This window comes from Corythoichthys intestinalis, chromosome 9, assembly GCF_030265065.1.
Source record: "Corythoichthys intestinalis isolate RoL2023-P3 chromosome 9, ASM3026506v1, whole genome shotgun sequence".
In the NCBI taxonomy this organism is placed as follows: domain Eukaryota; kingdom Metazoa; phylum Chordata; class Actinopteri; order Syngnathiformes; family Syngnathidae; genus Corythoichthys; species Corythoichthys intestinalis.
In genome coordinates, this window is record NC_080403.1 from 4,620,364 (window position 1) to 4,641,833 (window position 21,470).

At 40.4% G+C, this 21,470-nt stretch overlaps 1 protein-coding gene across 12 annotated transcripts in view; it reads right to left on the reverse strand.

The window, feature by feature from the left end:
- Window positions 1-21,470, reverse strand: part of atp2b2 (ATPase plasma membrane Ca2+ transporting 2) — a 329,843-nt gene that overhangs the window by 106,565 nt on the left and 201,808 nt on the right. For 8 of the 12 annotated variants that reach the window (XM_057845541.1, XM_057845537.1, XM_057845538.1 and 5 more), the window contains 4 exons: window positions 19,349-19,390; window positions 10,765-10,926; window positions 2,163-2,377; window positions 1,842-2,084 (listed from right to left, as the gene is read on the reverse strand). In XM_057845541.1, coding sequence (XP_057701524.1) covers window positions 1,842-2,084; window positions 2,163-2,377; window positions 10,765-10,926; window positions 19,349-19,390 — 662 coding nt within the window. The remainder of the gene's footprint in view (window positions 1-1,841; window positions 2,085-2,162; window positions 2,378-10,764; window positions 10,927-19,348; window positions 19,391-21,470) is intronic. The other 4 variants (XM_057845546.1, XM_057845545.1, XM_057845542.1 and 1 more) reach the window with 1 other exon arrangement.

Consider the following 21,470-nt stretch of genomic DNA (forward strand, 5'->3'; position numbering starts at 1 on the left):
ATTTAAAACACGGGTAGCTACGAGGCAAGCAAAAGCTGAGCTGCGGTCGCGTGACGGCAATGAAGGAGGCAAAGAACTGTCACTATATGGAGGCTTCATGGCAGTGATATTTACCTCATATGTGCACAGAAAAAAAAGAATATATAGTATGATCACCATAATACTGATTTGCAATTAAACGGTATATACATGTCCATTTTTTCCAAGTGTTTTAATTTTTTTTTCGTGTCAGATGTTGGTTGGTTTGACAAATTATGTCAATCCGTCCATCATGTGCTACTCAAGCGCCCCAAAACAACGCACATGGACACGGGAGATGTCGCAATATGTCTACATTTTTCTTATCAGACTAATGAGAGTAGAAAGGCGATATCGTAAAGAGCAAACAATTTTCTCGTCAGCATTTGACGATCTGAGATGCGGGGACGACAGGGGAGCTGACCGGATTATTTTATTTATTAATACCAGTGCAAAAATTCAATACGATCACCATAATACTGATTTGCAATGAAACTATATACATGTCAATTTTTTCCGAGTGTTTTTTTTTTTTTTTTTTTTCGTGCCAGAGCGTGTCGGTTGGTTTGACAAATTATGTCAATCCGTCCATCATGCGCTACTCAAGCGCCCCAAAACAACGCACACGGACACGGGAGATGTCGCAATATGTCTACATTTTTCTTAACAGACTAATGAGGGTAGAAAGGCGACATCGTAAAGAGCAAGCAATCATTTCTCGTCAGCATTTGACGATCTGAGATGCGGGGACGACAGGGGAGTTGACCGGATTATTTTATTCATTAATACCAGTGCAAAAATTCAATACGATCATCTTAATACTGATTTGCAATTAAACTGGCAAATATCAAAATGTAGTATTGTCTTTATTTCAGAGCAGCACATTCGACAACTAGCTATTTACACTTATATTTTTAACAATAGTGACTAAAAATAATAGTGATGAGCATAAAAACAAAAATACAACAGAGCGAGATGTAAATATGATGTGTTGGTCGTTCCATATTCAGAAATTAAACTTTCGATTTATTTTTATTTTCGTGACAGCAAGCATGCTGCGTTGGCTGGTAGCAAGCAGCATTGTAAATGTGATCAAGAACATGCTAATGAAAGTCCGTTCGCCCCCGACCCCAACCCCCCGCTCCCCCCACAAAAGGAAAATGTTTAACCGTGTCCTCAATCGAAATGCAAGCACGAGCCATGACTTTGAGCCCATAGAACTAGGACAGACGACGCGGAAGTTCTCCCTCGCTTTTGCAGCAGCGGGAGGGCGACGAGGCTGTCTGTGAAAGCAGAATGATATCGCCTGTCACTCATTTCTGAAACTACGACGAGTGGTCAATGTGCAAGTGAGGGAGGGACCAAGCAATGTCACTTCCCGTTCAGTTATACTGCGAAGCGGTCTTTGGTGATTCGTTCGGCAACGTCACTTCCCGTTCACTAACCGAACGATTCATTTGGGCGGGGAGGGAGATGAGGGGGGCGAACGATTCGTTGAACGATTCGTTTGAACGAATCTTTTTACTGAACGATTCGTTGAACGATTCGTTTGAACGAATCTTTTTACTGAACGATCCGGAATGGATTCGTTTACTCAAGTGAACGACAGATCCCGTCACTAATGCGAATCGCCCCTCGCATTCGCAAAACGCAGTTCTCAGTTTGACAGGTTTGCTACGTCTGTTTTGAATTGGGAAATCCGTTACATGATGAGCTTGTCATTCAGAATACATAAGCACTCTAAGCATACAAATGAATAGAATTTAACAATGAATACAGCTTGAAAATCAATACATTGACAGTGAATAAAATGCCTCACTTACCAGTATCTTAGTGGTGTAGGCGCTGTTGATGGAGATGGAATTCACGAGCAGGTCCAGCGATTTTGGAGGAAGGACCCCCGGCTCTGGGATCTCCTTGTAATGCACGTCGCCAACGTAGCATTGCACGGCTGTCATGCGGTTGGTGGTGAGTGTGCCCGTCTTATCTGAGCAGATGGCGGTGGCATTGCCCATTGTCTCGCATGCGTCCAGATGCCGCACCAGGTTGTTGTCCTTCATCATTTTCTGTTAGATGAAAACAAAAATGTGTCATGAATACTATCTATTCAAAGACACGACGACGTGGCAGTGCCGGTTGATCACCTTGACTGAGTAGGCTAAAGAGATGGTGACGGCCAGCGGTAGACCCTCGGGTACGGCGACAACCAACACGGTCACACCGATGATGAAGAACTTGACAAAGTACTGGATGTAGATGGGCGTGCACTCAGGCAGCCAAGGACGCTTCTGGATGACGAAGGCGTCGATGGCAAAGTACAGCACCAGGATGATAACCGTGATGGCTGACATAAGCAACCCTGATGAAATATACAACAAGCTGTCACACATCATAACTACACTTTGAAACTTGAGCACAAGCTTAAACATTACTTTAAAACCCAAAACAAGATCCAAAACCCTAACCCTGGTACAAAATGATTGATACTTCAAATCAAGGTGAAATTTTAAGATTTAAAATGCTATTTTCCATCCATCCATCCATCCATCCATCCATCCATCCATCCATCCATCCATCCATCCATCCATCCATCCATCCATCCATCCATCCATCCATCCATCCATCTTCCGCTTGCTCCGGGGTTGGGCAGCGGGGGAAGCAGCTTGAACAGGGAAGCTTAGACTACCCTCTCCCGAGCCACTTTAACCAGCTCCTCGAGCAGGATCCCAAGGCGTTCCCAGGCCAGCCGAGAGACATAGTCTCTCCAGCGTGTCCTGGGTCGTCCCCGGGGCCTCCCGCCAGTGGGGCATGCCTGGAACACCTCTCTGGGTAGGTGTCCAGGAGGCATCCGAACCAGATGCCCGAGCCACCTCAGCTGGCTCTTCTCAACATGGAGGAGTAGTGGCTGGACCCCGAGTCCCTCCCGGATGACCAAGCTTCTCACCCTAGCTCTAAGGGAGAGCCCGGACACCCTGCGGAGGAAACTCATTTTGTCCGCCTGTATCCGGGATCTTGTTCTTTCGGTCACGACCCACAGCTTGTGACCATAGGTGAGGGTAGGAACCTAGATCGACTGGTAAATCGAGAGCTTAGCCTTTCGGCTCAGCTCCTTCTTCACCACTACGGACTGGTGCAGAGTCTGCAGTAATGCGGACTCTGCACCTACCCTCACTCGTGAACAAGACCCCAAGATACTTGAACTCCTCCACTTGGGGCAGGATCTCATCCCTGACCCGGAGAGGGCACTCCACCCTTTTCCGACTGAGGACCATTGTCTCGATTCTGGAGGTGCTGATCTTCATCCCAAGCGCTTCCCACACGACTGCGAACCACTCCAGTGAGAGTTGGAGGTCACGGCTTGATGAAGCCAACAGCACCGCATCATCTGCAAAAAGCAGAGATGCAATGCTGGGGTCACCAAACCGGACCCCCTCAATGCTTCGGCTGCGCCTACAAATTCTCGCCATAAAAATTAGGAAGTGTTGAGTGTTAAAGTCTAGTTAACATATGAATGTGTCATATTATTCCACTTTAAGTAAATATTACTATTTGTTCTAATTAAGCCTATACATTTAAAAGTAATTTTTCACCTAAATTAAGAAAAAAATGCTTTCAAATGATGTCTTAAAAAATATATCTATTCTTGATATTTAAATTCACTTGAAGCACTGGCAGATAATTTCACTTATTTCTAGCTTTTCACTGAAAACACGGGAATTTACTTTTAAGGAGGTGTGATTTTGAAGTCTCCAGCTGGGCAGCGAGGCTTTGAACGTCATTGTTTTCGGAACATCCCCTAAATGAGGTGAGCTTGGGTACGCACTTCATGGAAATGTACATTCATTACTCAACACACACTTTGAAGGCTCGGCGTAATTGGTTACATCACTACTTAAAACCATGACTTCTAGTATACTAAAAAGCATTTTAGTCAAGTGTGCTCGAAAAAACATGGCAATAACTAGAGGGGTCATTTGACTGTCAATGTAAATCATTATTTTTATTTATTTCTGAGTGACTTCTTACATAGACTGTATATCGTGTTGTCTGTACATGGGAGATGATGTCTAGAACAATATACCCAGGGGTGAAAGTGGTTAGAATTTCTTGCCGGAACTCCCCGATCTGAAGGTCGCCACGGAGTCAGAAATTGTATTTATTTGTTGTTTCTTTTCTTTTTTTTTTTTTTTTTGGGGGGGGGGGGGGGGGGCTGAAATGCTGAAAGATACTGAAATGCAAAGAAAACTGTTTTGGTCAGTTATTTCTATAACATGTACACAAACTGATTTTAAAAATGGTATTTTTTTCAACTATTTGCAAAATAAAATTAAACAAAAACAGCAATAACCCCAACCTCCATCTCCTAATTTTTATTTCCCTCATTTCCTCACATATAATAACAAATTTTAACTACTTAAGAAAATAACATGTATATCAATATTAGGGTTGTCAAAATTATCATGTTAACGGGCGGTAATTAATCTTTTAAATAAATCACGTTAAAATATTTGAAGCAATTAACGCACATGCCCCGCTCAAACAGATTAAAATGACAGCACAGTGCAATGCCAACTTGTTACTTGTGTTTTTGGAGTTTTGTTGCCCTCTGCTGGTGCTTGGCTGCGACTGATTTTATGGGTTTAAGCACCCATGAGCATTGTATAATTATTGACATCAACAATGGCGGGCTACTAGTTAATTTTTTTGATTGAAAATTTTACAAATTTTATTAAAAGGAAAACATTAAGAGGGGTTTTAATATAAAATTTCTATAACTTGTACTAACATTTATCTTTTCAGAACTACAAGTCTTTCTATCCATGGATCGCTTTAACAGAATGTTAATAAAGTTAATGCCTTCTTGTTGATTTATTGTTATAATAAACAAATACAGTACTTATGTACCGTATGTTGAATGTATATGTCCATCTTGTGTCTTATCTTTCCATTCCAACAATAAGTTACAGAAAAATATGGCATATTTTATAGATGGTTTGAATTGCGATTAATTACGATTAATTAATTTTAAGCTATAATTAACTCAATTAATACTTTTAATCATTTGACAGCCCTAACTAATATTGAAGTTAATGTAAACATTTACTTTTTGTTGCGTTTTTTTAAACAATAAAGATGTAAGTAACATTCAGAAAAACAAGTACAAATGATTTATATTATGCGTGAAATTGAATATATTTAGAAGATCGCGCAAACATTGACTTTTTTAAATCATATGGAAATGAATAAGTAGCCAAACATAAAAGAACAAAAATAAGTCCAAAGTGCACATTGACAGCCAAGATGTTCTGAACCTCCCCATCAGAGCAAATAAAACTAAATGTGATAAATAAGCCTCCACAACTCTTGCCTTACTCTTAAAGATTTGTTCTATTTTCTGTTGCACTGCCCTTTTAATGTTGCATCAATTCAACAAACTTCCGGCCCTGAATCTTATACCGGAACACAGTTCCGGCCCTTAATCTTATACCAGAACTGTGTGCCTGACAGTTCTGGCCCACTTTCACCCCTGAATATACCCAATATGCTGTATGAAGATAAATCCATCCATCCATCCATCCATCCATCCATCCATCCATCCATCCATCCATCCATCCATCCATCCATCCATCCATCCATCCATCCATCCATCCATCCATCCATCCATCCATCCATCCATCCATCCATCCATCCTTCCATTTTATCCCGCTTATCCGAGGTCGGGTCGCGGGGGAAGCAGCTCCATCAGAGAAGTCCAGACTTCCCTCTCCCCAGCCACTTCATCCAGCTCTTCCTGGGGGACCCTAACGCATTCTCAGGCCAGCCGGGAGACACAGTCTCCCCAGCGTGTCCTGGGTCGGCCCCGCAGCCTCCTTCCAGTGGGACGTGCCCAGAACATCTCCTCAGGGAGGTGCCCCGGAGGACTCCTAATCAGATGTCCGAGCCACCTCATCTGGCTCCTCTCGATGCGGAGAAGCAGTGGCTCTACTCCGAGCCCCTAACGGATGACCGAGCTTCTCACCCTATCGCTAAGGGAGAGCCGGACACCCAACAGAGGAAGCTCATTTCGGACACTTGTATCCGGGGTCTTGTTCTTTCGGTCATGACCCACAGCTCGTGACCATAGGTGAGGGTCGGAACGTAAATTGACCGGTAAATAGAGTCCATGACGAAAACCACACTGCATCTCCTGGATCCGAGATTCGACTTCGTGACGGACTCCCCTCTCCAGCACCCCCGAGGAGACCTCCCCAGGGAGGCGAAGGGGTGTGATTCCCCCCTATAATTGGATCACCGCTCCAAATATAGAGTAAACATAACGCATAATCATTCAAACCAAGTTTGCCTTGGTGCAACTTCAAACGGTCAACCAGTACAAGTTTTTAATAAGTGTATGGATTATAATCAGCCAACAAATGTGAACAATTTCCTTTGCTGAAAATCAATATTTTAGAGCAAGCACCTTGCTAGGAAGAATTGAGCTTGTAGATTTGCACAATCTGGTGCTGTGCATAAAAAAATTACCATTACTGTATATCTACAGATTATATTTGATGTGTGTCTTATTATTTTTTAACAAAATATTTGAAACCCCTATGGGAGAGACACAATGCAGTATTTTAATCACAAATGTATACCGAGTATACTGTATTCCAAGTATCTGCTCTTTACAATTTCTCCTCTTCTTTACTTATTGAAGCACTACTCCATTACCCAAGGCTATTTTTGTACATTCTCTACAAAAGACCTTATGTACTTCATTATGCAATTTGTTTGCTTCTTTAGACTTCCACCAAGGATATTTTTGTAAATGTTGATCTAAGAAACCGTCAACCAATTGGACAGTATGTATGTGGCATTAGTTGTCTCGTTAAACCGAACAAAAAACTGTATGTACTGCATTACATCCATCTGCTTTATGCAATTTCTGCTTGCTGGAAAAATATAAACAGAATAGACGAGGAAGGGTGCTTCCCAGAAAAGACTAAAGCTGTGTTAGTATTTCCCGGAGGAAAGTATATATTTTGGAGTGCCTGATGTTGAACCGCAAGTCACCTCGCAAAGCTTTAAATGGTGCTTGAGTGACGTGCCACCCTTGGTGTCAAGCAGAGTGCACGGCGACACAGTAGTAGCACAAAGCTCACATGCGAGACAATCAGAAGCTCCGGTGTTGAATAAAGTCCATACAGACTGTGCAGAGAGCACCTGACGAAACAAGTGTATGCTAATCCATCAGCGGCATTGCGTCGTTTTGACACCGCGTCCTCATTCCGTCACTCATGGCGACCGGCTGATGTAATGACATCGCTATGACAACAAGGACTTTCTTTGAGGAATTCTCGGAAGAACAAAAAGCTTTTCCTCTCAAATTTTCTAGCCAAAATACACTTCTTCTTACGCAAGTTTTAAGTTCAAAGCGCTAGAGAGTAAAAGATGTTACATGCATGTTACACACCATTGCAGTAGAAAGGACACCCACAAAGTGGGCATGTTTCGCTTTGCTAAAAGTGCCTGCCACACACACACATACTCCCTCACACTTTAAATTCAATACTAAATGTGTGTAGGTACACAAGTACAAGAGAATTTTTAAAAACTACAATAAAACATATAGCATCCTACGATGCAAAAGTAACAGGTGTTATTACAACCCCTAAATCTATATCTATAGCTAAACGTATACAGTCGTGAAGAAATTAGGACACCCCATTAAATATTCAGTTCTTTTATTTGTTCGCATATCAATGTCTGATCTTGTTTTCTTTATCACAGGACAAGAAAGTGATTTAATTGCAGGTAAACAACAAAAATGAACATTGTATTACTCATTAAACCACATATATCAATAAAAATGCATATTCTAACTGAGGAAAAAGTTACCCCCTTTGGCTGAAATAACTTCAGTGACACGTTTTGTTGCCATCTACCAGTCTTTGACATCGGTCTGAAGAAAGTTTGCTCAACGCAGAATACTTTAAACAGTGAGATGTTTGAGGGGTCTCTTGTACAGCCCTTTTCAAGTCACCCCACAGCATCTCAATGGGATTAAGATCTGGGCTTTGACTCGGCCATTCCAGGACTCTCCATTTCTTTTCAGCCAGTCATTGGTGGATTTACTGGTATGTCATTGTCATGTTGCAGGGTCGAGTTTCGCCTCAGCTTTAGTTTTTTTCACAGATGATCTCACATCTTCCCCAAGGACCCTCCGATACACAATAAAATTCATGGTGTAATCTATGATGGTGAGCTGGCCAGGTCCTGATTTAGCAAAGCATCCCCAAACCATGACACTTCCACCTCCATGCTTCAAAGTTGGTATGAGGTTCTTTTCCTGGAATGCTGTATCGGGTTAACGCCAAACATGTCCTCTGTTATGGTGTCCAAATAATTTAATTTCAGATTAATCTATCCAAAGAACATTATTCCAGAATTCCTGGTCTTTGTCTACATTCACTCTGGCAAACTTCAGTCTAGCCTTCATGTTCTTCTTGGAAAGTAAAGCTTTCTTCCTTGCACACCTCCCATGAATGTTACATTTGTGTAGTCTCTTTCTGATTGTAGAGGCATGCACTTTCGCATCAACAGTAGCAAAAGCCTGCTGTAGGTCCAGTGATGACACTTCAGGGTTTTTGTGACTTCTTTTAGCATCTTGTGGTCTGCTCTCGCGGTGAACTTGTTTGGACGCCCAGACTTGGGCATGTTGGCTGTGTTTTGAATATACTCCCCTTGTAGACTATTTTCCGGACAGTGGAATGGTGGATTTTATATTCTTTTGAGATCCCTTACCAGACTCATAAGCGTCTACAATCGTCTCTCTGAAGGCCTCAGACAGCTCCTTTGATGTCACCATCTCTTACTTCAAAAGTCAGTCACTGTTGAAAGTATTCTGAAGAGTGGGGCAAAGTTTCTTCGGAGGTAGGTGGTAGGGTGGTCTAACTTTTTCCTCAGTTAGAATATGCATTTTTGGTTAATGAGTAAAACAGTGTTAATTTTTGTTGTTTACTGCAATTAAATCATTCTTTCCATGAGATGAAGTAAAACAAGATCAGACATTGATATGTGAACATCTGTTAATAAAGGACTGAATATTTAATGGGGTGTCCTATTTTTTTCTCATGGCTGTATATAAAGGTAACTTTTGACAAAATTTTACATAGTTGTACTTTATGTGTCTGTGAATGTTCTTGGATGGGTTTAATCTCTGTGGGGCTCTATTCAGATTGGAAAATTAATTAGAAACTCTAAAAATTAACATAGAAAATTTCTGCTTGTGGAGGCGACAGCGTCATCCTTTGGGCAAAAGATGTGTCTTTTGCAATTGCAATGTCACATATGGCTTTAAAACTTTACGGTTTCATGTACTGTTAAATACTATTAAATGTGCTTTGGTGATGCATTGAGGCTTGGAGTACTTCACAGCAAGATGTTGGATTTTTAAAAAATGTAAAAAAATTCCAGAATATTAATAAGGGATTTATTTCGGTTGGATATCTTAATCTCTCTAAAGGAGAGATTGTCTGTGTGCTCGTGTCTTATGGACGCTGAATAGGCTGGGCGGATTTTGATGAAATTTTACACTTTTTGTACTTTATGTGCTGGGAGTGTTCTTATATGGGTTTGATCTCTGTAGGCCTCTGTTCATTGGCCGTTTACATGGTGACGCTGAGACAACAAGATGCAACAATTGTGTTGCGGAATGGCCTCGCCTTTTCATGGTGATGAAAAAAATAGAAGATGCAAACTTTTGATTCCAGGCTACAAAGCGGAACGACTCGATTGCAGGGATTGCTCAACAACCATATGAATGGAACGCTCTCCCTCCAGTGACATCAGCACTCACAGACGTCACTTTCGGCATATGCAATTGCTGCTAATGAACATTTAAAACAGCAAACATGGCAGAACGGCGGCTTTTTTTTTTTACTGTTTTTAATCATCTTTTCAAATTAAAATATATTTTAAATTCGTATTTTTGTGCCTTTTAAAGTGGGCGGGTATGTTGTCTCTCGCCTTGTAAAACTGCACTGCCATTTGGGGTCTGGCATGAATACAACATTGTTTTCACGCGGAATTGCGGCATCGTTGGAATGGAGACGAAACCATGTAAATGCAAACATGGAATTTGTCGTGTTCTTGGAGCCATGTAAACGGCCCCTTAGGTCCTTATCCTTCTTTTGCTCAGATTAAATGTTGGGCAGCTCTAGGAAGCATCGACAGGTGTGTGCCGTACCAAATTATGTCTGGTAGACTTAATTTACCACCATGATCAGTGAAAGAACCTCGGCTCAAGTACAATGAAAAAAGCTATGGTCGGTTAATTAAAAAGAAGGTTGTGTTAATGTGAGTGTGATTTTTTTTTTTTTTTTTGCCTATATGTACCACAAAGTTTGATTTTTTTTTTTTTAATCACCCTCATTTTGTAGATTAAACAGAGTTTGTTGATATAAAAACAAAGATTGCTTTAAATTCCAAAGAATAGGTAAAAAATAATTTTGAATCAAAGTCATTAATTCATTATATATTTATTTAATACAGACAGTGCTGTGTGCACATTTTCAACACTTTTTTTTCCCCCAAATGTATTTCATGTATTCAGAAATATTCATCAAAATGACTACAAAGTCCCTTAAAATCATTTTGAAGCTGCCATAGAACTATGTTGCAGGAAGCATGGTACACTTTGAGGTAGGTGCCAGTTAATCACAGATTGAGGAGCTTGTATTGTCATTCTTAACTGATGAACTTTACCTGCTTTGCCAATCTGGACGGCCAACTTGGTGAGCTTCCCTTGAAGCACTGACTTCTCTTTTTTGGGAATGGAAACCTTCTTCCGCTCCTTCTCCTCCTCCCCACCCTCGGCACTTTTAAGAGGCTGCATCTCCATTGCGGCCGCTCCGTCCTGCTTTTTCACTACAAAAAGAATAAAGCCACAGCGAGCAGCGGTGTCAGGAATGTTGAGTTTAGGGGATGAAATGAAACTAGGTGGAAAAAAGAAGTCAGGGTTTAGCGAGGAGAAATCAAACAGGGAGTTAATTAGAAGGTCTGCAGCATCCTGATCTTTGTTAAGAATCTAAATGCCACCATCGAGACCGACATAGAAATATATAGTAATACAAATGTTCATGACTGGATTTAAATTACATACGCGTGCATCCATTAAAAGACCATCGCCCAGGGGGAATCAGTAAGCATGCCCCTATATATGACTCCTATACTGTTAGGGCATTTTCAATCTCAGACGATCAATCTTTAGGTGCAGTGAAGATCCTTTTTGCGAACTTAAAATTGTAATTTGCCCCATTGGTCTCCTTGTACTTCTTCATAGCAAGCATTCATGGTGTCAACCGTCCACTTAGCAAAACAGTTTCTCCTTTCATCAAGTGGTGGCTGCGCTCCGCTGAAAAATCGACTGGTCTAACGCCGGTTGTGAAAGGATGTGCAGGGTGTCTGCTTATGAGAGAGTCAAAGGTGTTCGGAACGACAAGCAATATTTCCCACCTTTCCCACTTCAATTTGATAGTTAATGCAGTCATTACATTTGTTGTTTTATCACAATAGATGGGTTTATTTACATTTCAAAAACCAGAAGCCATTCATTTACAAATGTGATTGCACTTTAGTTTACAAATTTAAATGTTCAGATATTAAGATTTGAATGAGGCAAAATAACTTGCTTTTTCTCTCAAATATATTGATATAATCATTTGTTTCGGATGTACTGTAATTGTTTTCTGTATAATAATTAATTTGGTGTTCAAAGAGTCTTTTTTCAAACTTGAGTCATGAAAAAGAGGGGGTCGTCTTCTAATTAGGACCGTCTTATATTCGGGCCAATACGGTATTCACAAAATCGCAAAACTTGACTCACGCTGGTCTAAATATGAACTGCATACCAAAGGCCCATAAACCCTGTTTGGTTTGGGTCAAGATGTGTAGACCAGAGCTGTTTTCCAATTCATGGTCTGCACCCTACGTCGGGCAGGTTCTCCGCTGTCGACAAAGGACCCAGCAAGACGTCTCTCCTGACTGACAAATTGAGACAGCCCAGCCTTCAGTGTTTTCCTGGTTGCTACTTCCCTCTGTCATTTTACGACTTTCAAATTTACATTTTGAAAAATGAAATGTTATATTTTAGGCATAGACTTCATAATGATATTGACGGGACACAACCCCAGACACAGACCCACGCCTTCAAGTAGAGGGACGTCCCACACTCCGCTTCAGTCAGTCGAAGTCGGTCGCACACATGCAGTGATCCAACGCCGGATTTAGGTTGAAAAAGTACATAAGCTGTACCGCATTCAAACAGGAAAGATTAACCGCTACGGCATTGGCGTCATAATTTGCGATATTTATGTAAAATAAATGCTAACTGCCCGTTTTTTTTTTGTTTTTTTTTTGCTTTTAACCAATAATCGAGACTATTTTACGTCCATATCGCTAAAGAATTCAGGCATTTAAGCATTCAGTCACAAGAATTTTCCCTGTAAAAAGGTCTTTGTGGTAATAAGGTGGCGCCACAGTGCCTTAAAGACTAGCAGCACATTCGACATATTTACATAAAATAAATGCTAAATGCCCGTTTTTGTTTTTGCTTTTAACCATGAGTCGAGACTGTTTTACGTCGATATTTATAAAGAATTAAAGGATTTAAGCATTTATTCACAAGAATTTTCAACGTAAAAAGCTTTTCGTCTGTGTTTCCACTCGGTCAGCTTTGACGGATATAGGCCCCCTATTACCCGGCCACGCGCCCCATGTCCCGTCAATATATTATGAAGTCTTTGAGTTTAGATCCATATAAAATATAAATTTCATCAAACATTTGAAAGTGAAGTTTTTGTAGCATCAAGCTAATCGTTGTTCAGCATCATCAGTCACAAGTAGACCTCGTGTTAATGTCATAGACCTACGACGTCTTAACTTGACAACGCTCTTGCTTCATCTGTTATTTAGTCTGCAGCACCAGAGTTTCTGCTTAGCTAGTGCATAGTGCTTGTCTATGCTTGTTCACAAGGAGTATCTTTGCCTCTTTTGCCTTCCTTTTTTCACATTTTGGTCTCAAAGAAGGACGCTGGGGTGTATCGCGATGCTGGTCCAGCCAAAAGAAAACCAAATAACCATGGAAACAAAAGTTAAGATCATAAAAAGATCTGAGAAAGGAGAAACACTGACAAAAATAAGTAAAGATACTCTGTGTTCCAAACCAAAGTTGAAGCATCATGAAAAAATGCTTTGCTCACGCTATCCACATCGCTAAAAGCAATTTTGTGTTGACACAGACCTTACATGACCAACAGCCAAAGTCTGCGAAACCAAACAACTTCCAGTTGACGTAACATAAAAATAAGTAACATAACAACTTTAATCTAATAATTTTATGACTTTTCAATCTCTACGCAAATGCAGTGCACTGAAAACCAAGAAAAGCGGCAGGAGCGAGAGCAAAAGACAACGTGATTGGATTGGGACAGCTCTATAAAATCCTACATTTATTTATTTTTAATTTTTTTAATTGAAAACAAATCCGCGATGGACTGAGGGCGCGAAGTAGCGAGGGATCACCGAATCTCTATATATTTCTATGTATGAAACAGACAAAATTAATGTAGTTTTTTATTTAGCATGGGAGTGGCAGAAAATGCATTCTTATATCGTATTATAAATTTCTTTCAACCGTATACAACCATGACATATAGTCAAAAACAGCTATAAGCACTCTGTTAAATTAGTACTCGTACAGCCTTTTGCCTTCGCCATTGACAACGATTCATCATGCACAGTGTTGTTAATCTTGCTTTTAAAAAGTAATTAGTTGCACTTACAAATTACTTTTCCCAAAAAGTAATTGAGTTAGTAACTCAGTTGTCATTGTAAGAGTAATTAGTTACTCAGCAAAGTAAATGACGTTACCTCTTCATGTTCCACATGTTATTACATTATACATTTTATAACATCTTTCATATCAAATATGTTAATATTAACTGATTGTAGAATACAAACACTATACACAATATTTTAGAACATTTGGTATTTATTTGGATCAAATATATTAGTCTGTTAAGAAAACACAAATGTAAACTGACCATTAACCATTTCAAATCTCTGAAACTGTATGTTACTTCTACTGCACAATAAGCAGAAAACTATCCTTAAATATTCTGTAAAGTAACAATATTCAATATTGAAAATAACTCAAGTTTGAGAACGCTACCTTTGAAATTCCCTGACCCGTCGCCATTATTGCTGTCTTATGTTTGCCAGAGCGTGCCGTGCAGTGAGACACCTTGAGGAGGAGGGCGTGATCCGCCCACCTAGCCAATCATGATCGTGTTTGCAACGGCGTCACCACTCCCTTCCCCCCTCCCACTCTGCTGTCTGAGTCCGGGCAGCTGAGATGTGACAAAATAAGAAAACTCGCACTTCATTCAACCAAAATTTAGTAGCACGCCCCTTCACATCCTCAGTAACAGTAACGGCGTTGCAAAGATGGGAGAAGTAATTAATTAGATTACTCACTGACGAAAAAAAATAACGCCGTTAGGGTCGTTGTTATACTGTAACACCGTTATTTACAACAGTTCACTGAGTGAAAATCACACTGTTCGCATTTAGTCTCCACGTGACATATCTAAAGGGAATTAAATACAGCAATTCTATTTCCAATGAATGGAGTCTCCAGTGTTTACACCCACACGTTGTGCACATCAGCAAAATAACCAAACTCTGGTCTTCCCTGCCTTCACGGAGATTAAGGCTCTGCATCAGGTGGAACTTGCACTGGTTAACATGGGACCCTAGAGAGCCAACATATAAAAGCCTAAAGAGTAAACCACAAAATGAAAGCCTGACATGTCAACAGCTTCATAAGACTCTGGAGAATTCACCATATGTCACGTGGACGGACAGCTTAAAGTGTCCACCATGCCATAAAAGCCAAGAGAGTAAATTGAGAATTGAGAGCCTTGAGTCAATTACGAGAGCCTCAGGTATCAAATACTACATAAATGCCTAGATAATTAACTTGTACTATGGCCCAACAGCATTTAAATGTCAACAACAGCACAAGAATCTTAATATCAAGTGTCCGCCTGTTCACCTACTGCAACACAAACGCATACAGGCTCAATTCAGACATGTTTGCCAGCAGTTATCACTGGCTTAATTTAAGAGGGTGCTTGCTTAGGTTGTCTACCAAACTAGTACAGTGTGAATGCAGGGATCACACGTGCTTTTATGATGAGGTGTCTCCATGTGTCACGTCAATTCACCACCATTAAAGGGAAAGACAGGACCTGTGTGATTGGAGTCGAATGGAATTGGCGTAGTCACACACACAGCATCATACAGCAAACCACCTTCTCTAAATTGTGCTTGCCTGCGTTTGTGAAATTAACAACACCTGTTTGTTGCTGTGCAGTACTTCCGTGTCAGTCTACTATGCATAAAATTAAAGCCACGAATCGTCAAATGTCAATGAAGAAAGTCAACCACAACCTGAGAACAAAATAGTCTACAAAATATTTAAAATTTTTTGTAGGGATGTCCCGATCTGAACACGTGATCGGAAACTGTGCCGATCCCGACATTTTTCAAAGGATTGGAATCGGGTGAAAAGGATTGGGTTTTTATAATTAAATTAAATATTTTTTTTCAAAATACGTTTTTCTGCTTCATGCTCGTACAACCACTCACTCTCCGCCCTGCTGCTTTTTTTGGTCAACAGGCAGCTGGGGTTTGCTAGATAAAATTAATGGTGATTGACTGGTTTGTAACTTTGATCCGGCAAGTGAAGGCTCAGTAGCTCTCTGATCAAAGGCACGAATGTGTCACTCATCGTTTAGTCAATCTTTGTTTTCTAGAGGCTGTTGTCGGCAGTGTGAGCGTGAAATTGAGTGGACTCACTAATATGAGTTATATGAATGTTATGGAGAGTGATTAAAAGTATGGCATTACAGGTGATGCAATGAAAAATGTGGGTGCGCCTACATTTGTGCTGGTGCACCTTAAGAAAAAAGTCAGGCTCCCCAGTGCAACTAATGCAAAAAGTAAGTGTGGAGTGTGGAATATATATATTTTTTTACTTTTAAGTGCTAAAAAGGTAAATGATCCAGAAATACAATAGCATTGCCAAAAGGCACAACAATATATACATTTTATACTCCACAATACTCGTGGAAAAAGTGGAAGAGGAAGTACACATAGTGCCCGGGTTACGAACGAGTTCCATTCCCACACCGGTGAGCTAACAGAAATTTCTGCAAAACTTGGAATCAATACCCCTGAATACCCCATCCAAATCACAAAATAACTATTCAAAAACATGTATTATACGTCATTGTATTGTCCTTGATAAGAATTTGGAGCTAAGTCCAGAAACAAAAATAAAAATGAAATTAAATCAGTTTCATCTTCAATAATAGCAATTTGCGTTTATACAGTGTATCACAAACGTGAGTACACCCCTCACATTTCTGCAGATATTTAAGTATATCTTTTCATGGAACAACACCGACAAAATGACACTTTGACACAATGAAAAGTAGTCTGTGTGCAGCTTATATAATAGAGTTCATTTATTTTCCCCTCAAAATAAAGCCATTAATATCTAAACCCCTGGCAAAAAAAGCGAGTACACCCAGTAGAAACTACATCCTTAAATGTCCAAATTGAGTACTGCTTGTCATTTCCCCTCCAGAATGTCATGTGACTCATTACAGGAGTGCTGTCAGCATTGCTGCAGAGATTGAAGAGGTGGGGGTGTCAGCCTGTTAGTGCTCAGACCATACGCCGTACTCTACATCAAATTAGTGTGCATGGCTGTCACCCCCGGAGGAAGCCACTTCTGAAGACGGTACACTAGAAAGCCAGCAAACAGTTTGCTGAAGACATGTCAACAAAGCACATGGAACCATGTCTTATGGTCTGATGAGACGAAGATTCATTTCTTTGGTTCCTATGGTCTCAAGCATGTGTGGCGGCGACCAGGTGAGGAGTACAAAGATAAGTGTGCCATGCCTACAGTCAAGCATGGTGGTGGGAATGACACCCCCCCCCCCCCCCCCCACCACCACCACCACCTCTTCAATCTCTGCAGCAATGCTGACAGCACTCCTGTAACGAGTCACATGACATTTTGGAGGGAAGATAACAAGCAGTACTCAATTTGGACATTTAGGGATGAACGTAGTTCCCATGCGGTTTAGATATTAATGACTATATTTTGAGTTATTTTGAGGGGAAAATAAATGAACTCTATTATATAAGCTGCACACAGACTACTTTTCATTGTATCAAAGAGTCATTTTGTCTGTGTTGTCCCATGAAAAGGTATACTTAAATATCTGCAGAAATGCGAGGGGTGTACTCACTTTGTTACACTGTAACTAGCTGCTGATAAAGCAATAAAAATCAGCACAAACAATTAGCATGTATCAGTAAACATCCAAGTATTTGACCATAATTAAAATGCACAATAAACTGTTCAAAAGGTGTTATATCAGGGGCGTTACCGGGGGTGGGGGGGGGAAAACTGGATGTAGTACTAACGGCAGTCTGGGCAAAGCGTATGGTATCCCATTCATATAATGTAGTACTGATGTGTTCAACGTTTTAACATTTGCGTTGTTAACTCCTCTTTCACAGTATAAAAAAAAATTTAAAAAAAAATGAAATGTTGGTTTTGTTCTCAGGGGGCGCTGCACGCATTTTCGCATATTTTGATTGATTGATTGATTTTTTTCGTTTTTACATTTTATCAAAGTTTTCACCAGTGTTCAACTGGCTGTTGAGTTTGGTGAGTTTTGAAACATTCTGAGGGGGTCAAAGTAGGGCTCAAAGTGTCGGCGGGACAAATAATGACTGCTAGGGAAACTACATGATGTATTTGGAATTTGTCGTTACACGGTATCAAAGATTGCACCTGTGCATTATGAAGCATTCTAAGGGGGTCAAATTCAGCTGAAAGGGGCTGCGAAAGAAAGAATAACTATAATAATAATAATAAAACCGAGGAACCACAATAGGTCACCTAAAAAAATCATTGTCACCTGCTTGTCCATACTGTTCAGTTATGGATGTGTTCTAAGTCAAATAAAATCAAATCAAATTTTATTTGTTTCGACCAAATCACGACAACAGTTATCTCAAGGAGAAAACAAAACATGTTTTAAGGTGCAGTAGCCTTACGCTGGATTTCAACCTACTTGAGCATTGTTGTGTTTTTTTTTTTTTTGCCCCCCCAGGTAAGACTAATGCCCACCTACACCTGGCATCCTGGTAACACCACTGTGTTATATACAGGTGTTGCTTCACAAGCAACAAATGTGCGGACAGGTTTGCAACTATCGTTCCCCTCTCTCTCACTTGGCTGCGCGACTTCTTCCTGGGAGCAAAATGCACTCTTCCTCGTGTGTGCTTGTGCGAAAATAGGTTATTTTTTGTGTGTACGTGCATGTGCTCTTACTCGCATGCGGAAGTGCTACCTGCTTTAGGCTTCCTCTGCCAAAATACAAGCATGCATCATAAAACAAAAATCAACATTACTTAAAAAGAAAAAAAAAAAATCGACTGGAGACAAAATAGCAGACGAGACTCCGGCGTCGAAGTCGAAATCACGTAAATCGGGTACGTTGTAACCCGGGGACTACCTGTACTATAAAAAGTACAGTCCCGTAAACAAGTTTGGAACTTTTGTTCAAGTAAATATATAACAAAAACAAAACAAAATTTTGGTACGGATGGGGACTCGGTATCGGCAAATTCTCAAACTCAGGGGACTCAGACTCGGACTTGGGTGCAAAAATATGTGATCGGGAAATCCCTAATTTTTTGTACATGTACAACTCTGATGAAAGGCCTCTTTATGCATTGTAAGTTCTTTATGAACAATAAAAATAAAGTGCTGTCTGCAAACTGAAGTTCTATTTGGTACTTTTAGGAACCTGAAGGTTTTAAGGTGCATGGGTGACCTAATCACATTACAGAGGCTGCTGTTGTCACTACAATATGTCAACAAAAACAACAAGAACAACAACACCAGGACAACACAGCAGTGGCAGACACAGCCGTGGGGAAGGTAGTTTTTTTTGTATGCTAACCTAATAAGACTTCAGGTTAAACAAAGGCCAAACATGAGCTTTGATACGACCCACTCTTTAATTGTCTAGGAGAGGTAATTCCCTGGAATCCTCTCCTGCATTAGAAGTGCACAATTCTCATGGAGACGAATTGAAAGTAACCTGCATTTGACCCACAGCTTAAACTGCACACCAGAGGAAGGGAAAAAGGAGGTGGAGGAAAAGGATGGAAGGAGAGAATGTGGTCTGGTTACCTTTAATCTGGTTGCTCTCCATATTGCCATCTTGCATTTTACCTACGATGGAGACATATAAGACAATAACAACAAAGATAACCAAGGCAGACAAGTCAACAAAGAATCATCACAAGGACAAACACACATACACAAAAAGAGAGACTCCATCTCAGCAAAAACAGACAATACAGGGAGATGAAAAAATGGCTTTTAATACAACATCTTTGCAACATAGAAAGCGATATGTGGGTGGGCTGGATTGTATGATTAAAAATAATTTTAAAAGGCTGTAGAATTAGTGCCGGGATCATCTTTTAATATACCGTCTGTAACAATGCTTCCTTTGCACTGCACGGCTGGGCATGCTGTTTGTTCTTTTCCACAGTGAACAAAACAACACCATTGGCAAGCTTGCAACAACAACTGGTTAAAGAATGGAAATCTGGAATGACATCCCACCATATCGTGTGGCTAGCATGAAGTGTTTTTTACTCGCATTTGGTGGATGATCTTTTGGTGCTATTCGTTCTTTCGTTACCAACACAATTAAGTTGACTGTCTAAGAGTAACTCTTGTTGCTTTTTGGGACTATCATTGGAAGAAGAGAGCATTCCTCTCTTCTCCTTCAGTATTTCATGATCACACTGAGGTACCAGGATGTTGTTGCTGCATCTGGTCCTTTTTGACATTTATGATGCTTTACTTGGACAATTAGCTTGTTTTTTCTTGAGCATTGTTTCTCAAACTTATTAGTTTAAAAATATCTGGCTCACCCACCCACTAGCATTATGCCATCAATAAAATACACAAGTGTAAAAGGCTGTAGTAAAATGCCAAAATGTTCAATCAAAAATGAATGAGCATATCTCTAACGCTAAACAATGAGGCAGAGGTTTCATTTAATAGTATTGTTAAATAAATTCAGTGCTGGCTAAAAGTATTGACACCCCTCCAACTCTGTCATATTATCCTCAATTTCTCCCAGAAAATGATTGCAATTACCAATGTTTTGGTTGTAATATCTTCATTTATTTTGCCTGCAATGAAAAAAAAAAAAAAAAACAAAAGAGAATGAAAAAAAAATTAAATCATTATCATTTTACAAAAAAAAAACCTCCAAAAATGGGCCGGACAAAAGTATTGTCACCCTCAGACTCATACTTTGTAGCACAAGCTTTAGACAAAATAACTGCGAACAACCGCTTCCAGTATCCATCAATGAGTTTCTTACAATGCTCTGCTGGAATTTTAGACCATTCTTCTTTGGCCAACTGCTCCAGGTCTCTCAGATTTGAAGGGTGTCTTCTCCAAACTGCCATTTTCAGATCTTTCCACAGGTGTTCTATGGGATTCAGGTCTGGACTCATTGCTGGCCACTTTAGAAGTCTCCAGTGCTGTCTCTTAAACCATTTTCTAGTGCTTTTTTTTAAGTGTGTTATGGTCATTGTCCTGCTGGAAGACACATGACCTCTGAGGAAGACCCAGTTTACTCACACTGGGCCCTACATTATGCTGCAAAGTTTGTTGGTAGTCTTCAGACTTCATAATACCATGCAAGCCAAGCAGTCCAGTGCCAGAGGTAGCAAAGCAACCCCAAAACATCAGGGAACCTCCGCCATGTTTGACTGTGGGGACCGTGTTGTTTTCTTTGAAAGCCTCGTTTTTTTCCCCTGTAAACTCTATGTTGATGCCTTTATCCAAAAGGTCTACTTTTGTCTCATCTTACTAGAGAACATTCTTCCAAAACGTTTTTGGCTTTCTCAGATAAGTTTTGGCAAACTCCAGCCTGGCTTTTTTCTGTCCCTGGGCCAGATGTGGGGTCTTCCTAGATATCCTACCATAGAGTCCCTTTTCATTCAGACGCCGACGGATAGTAGGGTTGACACTGTTGTACCCTTGGACTGCAGGAGAGCTTGAACTTGTTTGGATGTTAGTCGAGGTTCTTTATCCACCACCCACACAATCTTTCGTTGAAATCTCTTGAAATCTCTCGTCAATTTTTCTTTTCCGTCCCCATCTAGGAAAGTTAACCACAGTGACATGGGCTTTACACTTATTGATGACATTGCGCACGGTAGACACAGGAACATTCAGGCCTTTGGAGATGGACTTGTAGTCTTGAGATTGCCAATGCTTACTC